We start from the raw sequence: 12,037 nt of genomic DNA, 5'->3' as shown, positions 1-12,037 counted from the left end.
TAAAAATATAGTTTTTCCAAGTAGACACGTTCAATCGTGCAAAGGAGGATAAAGGCCACTGACTGTGCTACGTGCACTGACCTATGGCCCTCTTGACAGTTTTGCACCGTTTCAATCAGTTGCATGATTTTGCATCAGATGTTTATCAGGCGGCTTGCACAACACTTTCAAATTTTTTGTTTGTTCAAAAATGTTACCCAGCAGTTGCATCACGTATTTAACCTGCATAATTCATTATCGTATCAATAAATTAGTTATTCCCACTTACCTTGCGGTCCACAGCTACATACCACGTTTTTACTTGATCAAACCTCGTAGAAATTTTGTTTCATTGCCGACCCCGCCTACTTTAAGTGACGTATGAACTTACCTATAAATAAGGGTCATGATTTGCATATTGGCAAAGTGACAGCAGCTGTCTGCCGGGTAATATGGTGGCGGTACCAAAGGGACGAAATTTGTAAACGCGAATGTTAAATAGACTTATAATCCCGAATTTCGGGATGTTACTCCCATTCTTGAATTTGCAGATGACACTTCACGATGTCGGGAAGTTATAGTTCCAAAAGAGTGTCTCCTGTAAAGGAGAATTTGCCTGCTGTAGCTTGTTCAATGTCAAACCTTCCGCCCGAGGTAAGTCATATCACCTGGGCCGAGCCAGCTATTACACGTACATGTACTGTACATGTACACAATGTACATGTACATGTACATACATTGTACACAGTGTAGGCCGAATCAGTAATCTGTACATTGTAGGCCTTATATTATTTAGCCTGCACTACAATATTTTTTATAGGCTAGGCCCCATGCTCCCATTTGAACCAGAGTTACTTTCGTATTTGAAATTTTAAACGAATGTCCCTTTTACAAAGATAGGCCTAGGGCTTACATGGCCTAGGCTACTTCAATTTGCACCAAATCGATCCTGCACACATTCTGATATTAAAAATTCGTCAGTATGCCTACACGCAGTAGACTCTAGGCCGTGATTTCCAAATTTCGGGATATGCTTGTTGAGTCTACATCATGATCATCTGATCATGACCTAGGGCCTAGGCCTATTGTGGAGACCTTTTCAACCAAATCTCCTTGGTCTCCACTTCACTAGGCACCAGATTTTGAATCACAGCATTGTCTGCACAAGAATGACAATGAATGATAAAAGATATTAGTTTTGGTCTTGTGCACATGTGGTGTGTAATGGGATGCTGTAGTACAGTATGTGTGTTTGTTCAAACGTACATGTACATGTACACATGTGACCCACTCTTTGAAAATGAGTCCTAAGTCGCCAGAGCCACTTTCGAGTAAGAAGTCCTTTAGAATAATTTTGCAGTGTAAATCAATAGGAAACCACAGTATTTGTCACCATGGAGTATCCACTTTCATGAGGATGCCAACCTGAGTGATACATCAAAACAAAAAACTCAAGTTGCTCTTTCCAATACAAATGAAAACTCAAAAAGTGGCTCTGGCAACTTAAGACTCATTTTCACAGAGTGGGTCACATATGCACATAAACGTGTAGTCCTACTGGTATATTGCACTCACATACATGTACATGACATACATTATGTACATGTACATGTAGTGGAACCATTGACGTACTTCAGCATGCAATGACCTTCGTGGTTGGATCATCAGTGCAGTGGTACAGCTTACACACTGACTTTAAATCATAATTTGCTGATTTTTGCATGCTGCGGCTTATAAGCTGTGAGGCTTATATTCTGGAAATTACTGGAATTATACTTGTAGAGTATTCTGCCACTTGAAATCCACCTGTACGAATTACTGGCTATGAGGTGGAATTAAGAATATGTACTCTGTGGTTGGTTACACACCAACAGGGTAATGTGAACCTGGTAATGCTTTAAGGACATTACCAGAGTCAGGTGCTTTTGGGAATTAAGGAATGCACAGCAAATAGAAGTTGGAGAAAAAATTCTGAGTCCACACAGACTACCTTGTAGTTTGCTACACGGCTATGAAGTCAAGGTGCATTGAAAACAATATATTTACTCGGGGTAGGCAGTCAACTGTGACTCCATCTGTATGTACTGTTTCATCACGCACAAGCACAGGTGGTACTTGAGGTTTTTTGGTGGTTGATTTCTCCTCACGTGTGCTATATGTCTGATGATAGCTCATCAGCAATAAAATCAGCAACAAATTACAGCACGCTCAACATGTTGCATTAATTTTGGATTTAAATGGCAATGTCTACAATTCTCTCAATATGTACATGTAAATGCAGACACAGGTTATAGAAAAATGTGAAAAAAGTACCGGAGATAATGGGAAGCTTTGAGACGCTTGGTGGCGGCAAACGTGCCGGTCCTTTGTAGCAGTTCTGTGCATGTGCGCATTGTTCTGATCATGTGTTCATAGTTCTGCCACCAATGTCTCAAAGTCGCTCATTCCAATGTTGGTTTCTGCCATTTTATACTGTACCTACTTTAAATGAGCCAGCAAGCAGTCAAGTTGACTCAACTTGACTCAATCATTACTTTTATGGAGCCTGTCAGTAAACAGCATATATGGATGTTTTTCCTTGCCTAAATTGGTAAGGATTTCACCTTTTTCAAGGAACATGATCACAAAATGACTCTCCATTCCTCAAGTTGTATAAAGATGAAGACTTCCCAAGGCTGCAAAAGTAATTTTGGACCAATGCACTCTTTGTAAGAGGTAAAAAATAAAATGGAGTGAAACAAAACGTTGAGGTGCCCTTAAAGTAAGGAAGATCAGTTGCTAAATGGACCAGTTGGCACAACGGTGGAATATACGTCAATTGAGTATGCAAACAGTTGACTTGGCCCGAGTCGAATTGGCACATAGTCGAGTTGTTGACCATAAAGTAGGAGCCTTGTAGAAAGAAGCCCTGATTTGCCATATTGCATGGTGCTTACCGAACACAAATAAAGTTTCCATCAACTGCAGTGCTACAAAATCGCTTCACAATTCGTGCCATTTTTATGCCCTGACCCCCAAAATAAAAATCCTCTAATTTGCATACCTCCCTTGTATCTCTAGGCTGCTGAAAAGTGTTTCTGATTTTTTTCTGTTTCAGGCGGAAGAAGGCAATATTGAATACAAGGTGAGTGCACATTAGGATAATTCAGATGTTAAAGAAATTAAGATATTCGGCATCGTGTTTTCACCAGTGCAAAAATAGAATGCTGTCAGTGTGCAGCTTGTTCTGAGCTTCATCTAAACACTTGCATATATGCCCATCCTGTGTTTTGCTTCAAGTCTGACCAATGTGTTCATCTCTGGTGAGTGATGTTTGACCCTTGAACTTTGACAGCTGAAGCTAGTCAGCCCTTCCCACAGTCGTTTTGAGCACCTGGTGACCCAGATGAAATGGAGGCTGCGGGAAGGTCAAGGGGAGGCCATCTATGAGATCGGCGTGGAGGATAATGGGATGTTGGTGGGCCTGATGCCGTCCGACCTTCAAGCCTCGCTGGAAACGCTAAACAGAATGGCCAACAAGTGAGCAGTTTACTCATCAGTTAGCTTTCCTGTTCCCTTTTTTTCTAAAATCGCAAATCATTGAAATCTTCCAACTACCCATTCTCAATTTGGACTCTTGTCCAGGGGTAAATTTGTACAGCACATTTTGATGAAATTGTAACGAAAAACATGCAGGTAAGAACGTGATGGACAGTTGAAATTAAAAGTTATTTGAAACATGAGGAATCATGTTCAGCCAACTTCTTTTTACCCAACTTTCATTGACACCAACATAATGTACCATTGTAGGTATAATGAAAAAATCTTTATTAAGGCCAACAATTTGGTCATCATGGTGCATTGTTGGGTGAAACATCAGTCATGGCACAATACAGTTACCCCTGTATCTTTTATTGACCTTTAAATCCAACAGTAAAAACAACTATCAAACACTCTCTCAATTTATTGCATTTCACCTACTGAGAGGCTTTGAGAAATTTGATGCATCGTTTCAGAGGAAAAAAAAAAGATCGTACACATAACCGTTCGCCTCTGTAAAAATGAAGAGTGGCATGACTTCTATACCTTGACTAAACTGCTGGAGTGTATAGGGTACAATCATTGTAAAAAAACGCAACAGGTTATGCAGGGCATCTTCCTTTGATACAGTGAACCAGTTTGGTATTTCAACGGCGCATGCCCAGTTTGAGGCTATTTGGGAACAGCTATGCATGCACTCGATAGTCGTTCCTGTCAGCGCACCCATACATTGACTCACTTGCGCGCATTGTTCTCGAAAGACCATGGCTTTTGAAATGCCGGACTGGCTCACTAGGAATACTTCTAGCTGAGGCGGTCACTTTGGATAAAAACTTGATCATCTAGATAAGATGTCAGAGAATTGCACTTGTAATGTATGGCTGCCAAAACATACCCAATGTTTAAGTATTGCAGAGAATGTCAAAATACTTTACGAATCTGCCTTATGGTTTGGACTTGTGGGTTATTGACACTGTTCTTATCGGTAGACTGGGAGCTACAACGACCATCTTAAGGCAGCGGAGCCTGGAGGCCGAGGGTGAGGTGGGTGAGGAGAGGAAGGCTTGTGAGGTTCTGGTCAGGAGAATCCCTGATGACCAACAGGTTGGTGTGTTAAGCAGTGTGTCGTCGGGTTGTGCAAAGGTTAAGAAGAATTGGATTTAGTTTTTTATAGACAAGTTATTTATCCACTTAACAGCTTAACTAGTGTAGCAGCTTTTGTGTGAGAACAAAATATATGAAAATCCTAACATAACGTGGTAACTATTCTGCCTTTAAAATTGACATAGTTCATTGACCTGCGAGTGGCAGTTCTTGGCAATGTGGACGTCGGGAAGAGCACACTCCTGGGCGTGCTGACTCAGGGCGAGTTGGACAACGGCCGGGGACGAGCCAGACTCAACCTGTTCCGTCACCTCCACGAGATCCAGTCAGGAAGAACATCCAGCATCAGCCACGAGACGCTGGGCTTTAACAGCAAAGGAGAGGTATGCTGACTTTTGACTAGAAAACCTGCCTGAACTCGGCATGCTCCTTGCAAAGATGACACTTTGCAGAATATCCACAAGTGCCAGTTAAAGACAAATACAGTATACGATTAGAAAGTGTCCCATGCCCAAGTGTGATTTTAATCTCTTGACTCTATTCATAGGATTTACAGGTTTTGTTGTAGAATGGCGTCTAAACTTGTAAAATGTTCGATGGATGTCTGCACAGCATGGCCGGTCGAAAGGCACAGAGAAACACAATCAACCTTCCTCTTCTTTGATTCTACATCCAGGTCATCAACTACGGAGACAGCCAGCAAGGTTGTCTGACGGCGGAAGAGATCTGTGAGAATGCTTCAAAACTGATCACCCTGATTGACCTGGCCGGTCACCACAAATACCTCAAGACGACCATCACTGGCCTCATGGGATATATACCGGACTTTGCCATGCTGGTAGTCAGTGCCAATACTGGTATTGGTGAGTTATCCACTACTAAATTGAAACATATTTTATTGAGATTTTTGGTTTAATAACAAATGGAAACAGAAGGCCGCAACGTTTTTCTTCATTTGTAAGGATAGTGTTGTCATTTTTTGTGGTTTTGTATTGGGGCCAATCTCATGATGAGCAGTTTCTTACGATATCCTCACAAGTTTAACTCGCTGAAGTTACCGTTTTCTTTACTATGCTAACCTCTTGCAGTCCTCCAGTGAACAGAGCCTGTTAATAGTGGGAAAAATAATGGGCTGAGAAGCACCAAAAGATTGGGCCCTGCTTGTGTCAAGCACAACTAAAATCTTCTTGTGCCTGGGCCCAAATACAACATAACTAACTCTCATCCAGTACTGATGTTTAAAGGGCAAGATAAAGGTTATCCATCACCCAAATTACCAGGAATGACCAGTGTTTGTTTTTTCTGTTCCCAGTGGGTACCACTAAGGAGCACATCGGCCTCGCAATGGCCCTCCAAGTCCCCATCTTTGTTGTGATCAGCAAGATTGACCTTTGCCCCAGCGGCTTGATCCAGCGGACCATGGACCAACTGACCCGACTCCTCTCAGGGCCAGGGTGCAAGAAGGTCCCATACAGAGTGGACAGCGATGACAATGCAGTGACGGCAGCCAGGAACTTCAACAATGGAAGGTCAGGAACGAGATTCACACAGTTGGACCAAATTCGATTTTCTGGCTTAGCAAGGAAGTTTCATTTGCACAAAATTCTTGTTAAACTTTTCTAGCTGCCATATTTTACTGACTCAACATCACAGGACATTGGCATTGTTGGTTTAACTAAGCCAGTGAGTATGTGGGAACTGTGACTTCAGTTTGTTGCCTTTGTTGAGAATTTGATTGTAATTGATAGAATCTCCATTCATCTTCCTTTACAGCATATGCCCAATATTCCTGGTATCCTGTGTGACAGGAAAGAACCTGGACATGCTTAAGAAGTTCCTCCACGTTCTCCCGCCGTCTCACAACAGCATAGAGCAGGAGAAACTAGCACAGGAGCTCACAGAATTCCAGGTATCATCTTGTCAGTTCTTGGATCAAATGGTTGATTTGGCCGTGAACGTCATAGAGTTTAATACTGGTATTTTGATTTGGCTTGTCTTGGCATGACAAAGCATGGATTTTTCAGTGTAATTGTGTGACTTGCCGTCAGCCCATAAACAAGAATCAAGGCAGTATTTATAGATTGGTTGTTCATATTTGCCTTGGATTGAAAAATCAGGATGCCCGGTTGACTAATTTTCATGCTTTCACTGGCATTTGCACAAAAAGGGGATTTCCAAACTGATCTACAGGGAATCGAAGAAACCTCTTCCACGATAACCTTGCAAGCAACTCGCTAAATCTGTCTATAGGGAGGAAAGTAGTGCTAAAGATATTTGAAAGAGGCATTAAGTCTCTGAGATTGAAAAGTCTGTTTACGCATGGTTTGGTCCATTCTGCAATCTTTCTATTTTGTTTGGTTATTGTATTTGATTTGTTCAGGTTGATGAGGTGTACACTGTGCCTGATGTAGGACGAGTAGTTGGGGGAACGTTATCGCGGTAAGTAAAAAATCACCCCATCCTCTGCATTCTGCTCGGAGTAATGACAAAATGGGAGCCCTTGTACGACTGAAATCAGTGATTGATTATATGCAGTTGAATGCCATTTGTTTATATTCGAGAGCTTTGTGAGTGTCACACCCTAATCATACCAAAAGAATTTTGAGCCAGCTATGCTGCTCTCAATCACTGACAAGATGAAATACAATTCACCTATCTCTTTTGACAGAGGCTCTGTGAAGGAAAAAGAGCGGTTGCTACTTGGCCCAAACGAGAATGGGCACTTCAGTTCCGTCACCGTTCACACCATACATAGGAATCGCACCTCCTGCAGAGTGGTACGGCCCGGGCAGGCTGCCACGCTGGCCATTGGGGAGGGGGACAAAAATGTTCTACGAAAGGTGGGTCAGTCCACTGCTTGTGTTGTAGGGGTGGTACCCCCTGCACTCCCAAGTGTCAAGGTCACATCCAAAGCTTGTGCCTGGAGCTGGGTTCCAAGTCTTCATTGGTTGCCCATACATACCTGCCTGCTGACAGTGGACATGGCTATAGGGTGTTGGGAAGAAGGTCTGATTATACTTAGACACATCAGAGAGATGAACAGTGTGGCTGTATACAGGGACACGTGCGTGTGATTAACTTGATGGCAGGGAAAATAGGTGTCGGTATTTCCATAGGACGCACACTTTTTTGGTTCTTGGGTGCAAGAGTATGGATTCTGTACATCCTCTTTGGGAAAATGTTAGCACTGTTGAAGGGCCTTTGCCACTGTGCCATAGATGCTTAGATGTTGTGTTCTTGAATCAGAATGCCACATAATGAGTCTAAACTTGTCCACAGGTATTCCCAACAGTTGTACTCAATGCTGTTCCATGCACTTACTTCAGAGAGCGTTGTTAGTCACCGGCAGTGAAAGTTATGGAATTTTCATCTTTCACCTTTACACTCTCTACCATTTGCCAGATAATAGCTTATAATTTTTCAACCTGGTTTTGAAATTTTCATTCACATATTTGACTTTATATTGCAGTGACTTTCCTCCAGTTGATTTTTTTCCCAATGCAGGATTTTTGTTCTGGCGAGCTAAATCTTTTCCCGTCATTTCCTTCCCTGCAGGGGATGGTGTTGGTGTCCAAGGATCTCAACCCGTTGGCCTGCATGGAGTTTGAAGCCTCCATCTTTGTATTCTTTCATGTCACCTCCATTAGTCAGGGATTTCAGGCTACTCTTCACATAAGCAACGTTTGCCAGACTGCCGTTATCGCTAGCATGGATACGGTAGGCAGCTGCTGGCTTTGACCACTTTGTAGGGACGAGTCACTCGCGGCAATGTTAAACAGGCAACTTTGAGGATCACTTGGATCAGAGCAAAGTAGATGCTCCCTATCTGCTCCGAGTGGGAACAAGAGAGGGCGTCTTGTGACATAGCAACGACAGTCCCCCGATGGGATCTCAGTGCCTATGCACACAGGTTAATGTGTGTTTTGCACGGGACGTAGTGATAACATTTAACCAATTTCTGCTCAAATGTTAAGTTTTCATGGGTGCGCCGAGTGTGCGCACAAGCCAGATCGAATTGTCTCTTCTGTGCCAACGAATTTGCACCGCAACTTGGGGCAGATAGTTCATGGAAATTCCATAGACAACAAGATAACTTATGTGTTGTGATCTCAGAGAGTGCTGGGGACCAGCCATATTGATATTGGCTTTGTGTGATCTCGCCAGTAAATTTTGACTCTTTGTTGGATTTTTTAGCATAATTTCTAGATCTTAAGTAGACAAAATTGAGACTGCTATCTCCCCCCTTTGCAAAAATCGGTCAAGTGTTTATGGAGATATGTCAGAGTTTTTTTGGATGCATGCCTACACAAACGTCACATGCTGACTTTCTAATTGGAGAGCAAGTGGTCCCAGAGGTGAAGAAAATCATTAATAAATTCCATTTACTGGCTGACCTTTTGGTTTATCCCTTCAGGAACGGATAAAGACAAACGGGCAGGCCACAGTCCGGTTCCGGTTCATCAAGCAGCCAGAGTTCATACGTGAAGGTGCCAGACTCCTCTTCCGAGAAGGAACAACCAGGGGCATGGGACAAGTCACCAGGGTGTTTCCCCACACCCAAGTGGAGCGGTAACCAAGGTTACTGTCTCCTTGGTAATGCTCTTATTCAAGAAAGTCGGAATATTTTCTTTATGCAAACCACCGTGATTCTCTTAATATGTTTTACTCGTCTTTTAATTTTTACTTTTAACTACAAGACATAATTCCTAACACTTTTACATTAAGTGAATTTTGCCTTAAAACCTCTTGGTACCTGTTCAATTTGTGAAATATAGATATTGTTGAATATGCCAGATGAAGTATTTTAACCGTTACTTCTAATGCTTTGCAAATGAGAACATATAGTTTTTAATGATCCAAATTGAATATCCAAAGATTTTACAATTGTATAAAGCATTTAACAATGACATAACTCAACCTGTGGATTGTTAATCAATCGTGATGGGGGTAATTGATTTACTTCAATTTTAAATCGTCTCAATAATTGAAATATTCCAAATGAAACCTTTTCTCTCCTTAATGAGGAATATCTGATGTGCATCACTTATACTGTATAATGCAAATCTAAGATTCTTATTGACTAAGTGATGAGGTGCATCTTCATGTAGGATTGTCATTTTTGTCAGTGAACCTCTCAGCCTAACTTTTCTTATATGTTCACGTCGATTTTGAGATAAAGTGCACTGTTGAGGTGTTAATACAAGTCCTTTTATTTTTTTCCCCCAAAAGTGAAGGAAATGCCATAGTTCATTTTTTGAAACATCTACAGAAGTGAATTTCTTAAATGTTTTTTGCATTACTCTTTAAGGTTGACCACCACTTAACGGACAACCTGAGTGGAAGTTTGTGCTACTGCAACTTCTTGCCCCACTTACTTTAATTACAAAAAGGCAATAATTGATATTTTCTAGAACGTCCGGTAATATTCGTTTGCAGTTTTACAATGTCTTTTCTTGCTGCAGTCATGTGTTTGACAGATTCTTTGAGCTGTGATGATTTTGCACTCGTGAACTCTGACCCTGGGAGATCCTACAAAAAATCCATGAGATGGCATGGGAGGATTTTGCAGGATTAAGGAGGTAGAAGTTCAAAGAATGTGTCTGCAGGTCCCTGCAAAATGCAGGATATGCGAATATACAGGAAGGTTCCATTACAAACATGGCTGTGGGATAGAGTTAGTAGTTGCACCATTCTGATTATTAGTGTGGAAGGGTTAATTTTTCCCTGTTGATTTTGGTCGTTACACTTTGAACTGACACAGCTTTCCGTTTGTCGCAAGATGTAATGCAATGCTCAGAGTGCGAGCTGTTTCATTTGGCCGCTGAGACTAGGCAATGGTGGAATGAACATTACACTAGCTTGGAGGTTGCATGTGCTTTTCATAAGACTCCATGATGAATGGACTAGTTACAATTTCCTTAAGTGTGCAGGCACCTGAAATTTGAGAATGCGTGTGACTCCCTGCGGGGTAGGAAGCTGCTCCAAATATGTCTTCTACTCGTGATTACTTGGTCAGTTTAGGGCGAGGGTTTAAAAACCCCTTAGTAAGGTAATGTAACCCCTGCGTGTGTTTTGCTAAGCAGCACGTCTGCCCTGTGCAATATATCCCGGGGAGGAGTTCACACACTGACCCACCAATCCAGATATTGGACCCACTTTTACTTATCTTTTACTATCTTTTCAGAAATATTTTTGAGAAATTAAGCTGCAATTTTAAGCTGTTTACAATTTAAATACAAATGGACAGACTTCGCCATGAAACTGCTGCCTCATGCCAGCAAACGTCATTATTTGCTGGTATTCATGATGTGTAGCAATGCATACATAAAGTTATAAGCGGTGGTCGCGTTTACATCATATACATGCAACACGTGTATATCTGCAGTGTAGATACTTTGTACATAAACATGTATATTGTAATTTTATAAGGTGTAAAGTGATAGGTTGTTTTGGTGATGCTAATAGGTAATATGTAAGATACTGAGAATTGACTTTGATGGTTAGGTATTCTGCCAAATTATATTTTTATTCAGTAATTCAGAATTTGATTTTATCAAGTTTAAGGTGTGCAGCTGCTAAATCATGTGACCTATAGTGGGCATCATCCCTGTAGCAACGTGTGTTTCAAGCGTTGTTTACAAACAATACAGCCAAGTTATGGTATAGTACCCAGCACATCAGTAGTCTGAGTACGGTACCTACCGTCAGCTTTTTTTGTTTTGGTAAATGATGCTGGTACTTGTGAAACACTTTGCTTTTGGTGGGAAACGTGTTTGTTGATATTTCATGCCCACTATAGGTCACGTGAGTTAGCGGGCGCAATTGGTCTATTTGTAACTTAAGTGGATCAGGCTGTTTGTATTTTTAATGAACAATGACTAGTCAGACTAAATGCCAACATCATTGAAATATGGCTATGTAACAGTCAATTGGCTGTGGCTTAGGCTAGCGCGTCTGTGGGAAGTTGCCTCAGCCTCTAGCCAGTGGCTTCAATAAACACGTGTTGTTTTTAGCCACAGCCACTATATTGGACATCATCTGTGACTACAGGCCAGTGGGTTAAAATATACATGTATACAAATTTCACTTGGTTTGTGAAGAGGATTTTTGGAGTTGAAGACTGAGGCTTATGAAGGAGAGTGTTTTGTTTCTATAAGTTATCGCATGGCCTTCGGCTCGTATACAGGACACAGACACATTGCCTGTACATTATTCCGTGTTGCACAAGTGTGAGCGCGATAATTTATATTCAAGCAAACTTGACGTGGGGTAAAGATGTCATTGGGGCCTGTGCTCACGAATGCACCACCTTTGAATTTACAGTAAGTCAAGCAGCTGTGCGTTTTGCTTTTGTGTTGAGAATAGCACATTTACGTGGGGTTTAATATGAACCGTGCAGTAGTCATATATCAAATTGTTGCCATGGATCGACCAA

The 12,037-nt window shown here is 41.6% G+C and overlaps 1 protein-coding gene across 1 annotated transcript; it reads left to right on the top strand.

The window, feature by feature from the left end:
- The first annotated feature begins 397 nt into the window (after nt 1-397).
- gtpbp2 (GTP binding protein 2) lies at nt 398-11,688 on the top strand. Its single transcript, XM_022225764.2, has 12 exons — nt 398-633; nt 3,077-3,103; nt 3,314-3,498; nt 4,488-4,602; nt 4,788-4,985; nt 5,279-5,465; nt 5,915-6,131; nt 6,376-6,511; nt 6,983-7,041; nt 7,271-7,442; nt 8,158-8,319; nt 9,017-11,688. The coding sequence occupies exons 1-12, from the start codon at nt 544-546 to the stop codon at nt 9,173-9,175; spliced, it is 1,707 nt and encodes a 568-aa protein (XP_022081456.2). The 5' UTR covers nt 398-543; the 3' UTR covers nt 9,176-11,688.
- The last annotated feature ends 349 nt before the right edge of the window (nt 11,689-12,037 follow it).

Source organism: Acanthaster planci, linkage group LG01, assembly GCF_054643075.1.
Source record: "Acanthaster planci isolate LZ-2023a linkage group LG01, COTS_SCS, whole genome shotgun sequence".
NCBI lineage: Eukaryota > Metazoa > Echinodermata > Asteroidea > Valvatida > Acanthasteridae > Acanthaster > Acanthaster planci.
This window is presented reverse-complemented; position numbering and strand designations above follow the sequence as displayed.

Coding starts and splice junctions, on each gene's coding strand:
- gtpbp2 (XM_022225764.2), top strand. CDS start 544: ATGTCGGGAAGTTATAGTTCCAAAAGAGTGTCTCCTGTAAAGGAGAAT. Junction 4,603..4,787: donor GAATCCCTGATGACCAACAG/GTTGGTGTGTTA, acceptor AAATTGACATAG/TTCATTGACCTGCGAGTGGC. Junction 8,320..9,016: donor TTATCGCTAGCATGGATACG/GTAGGCAGCTGC, acceptor TTATCCCTTCAG/GAACGGATAAAGACAAACGG.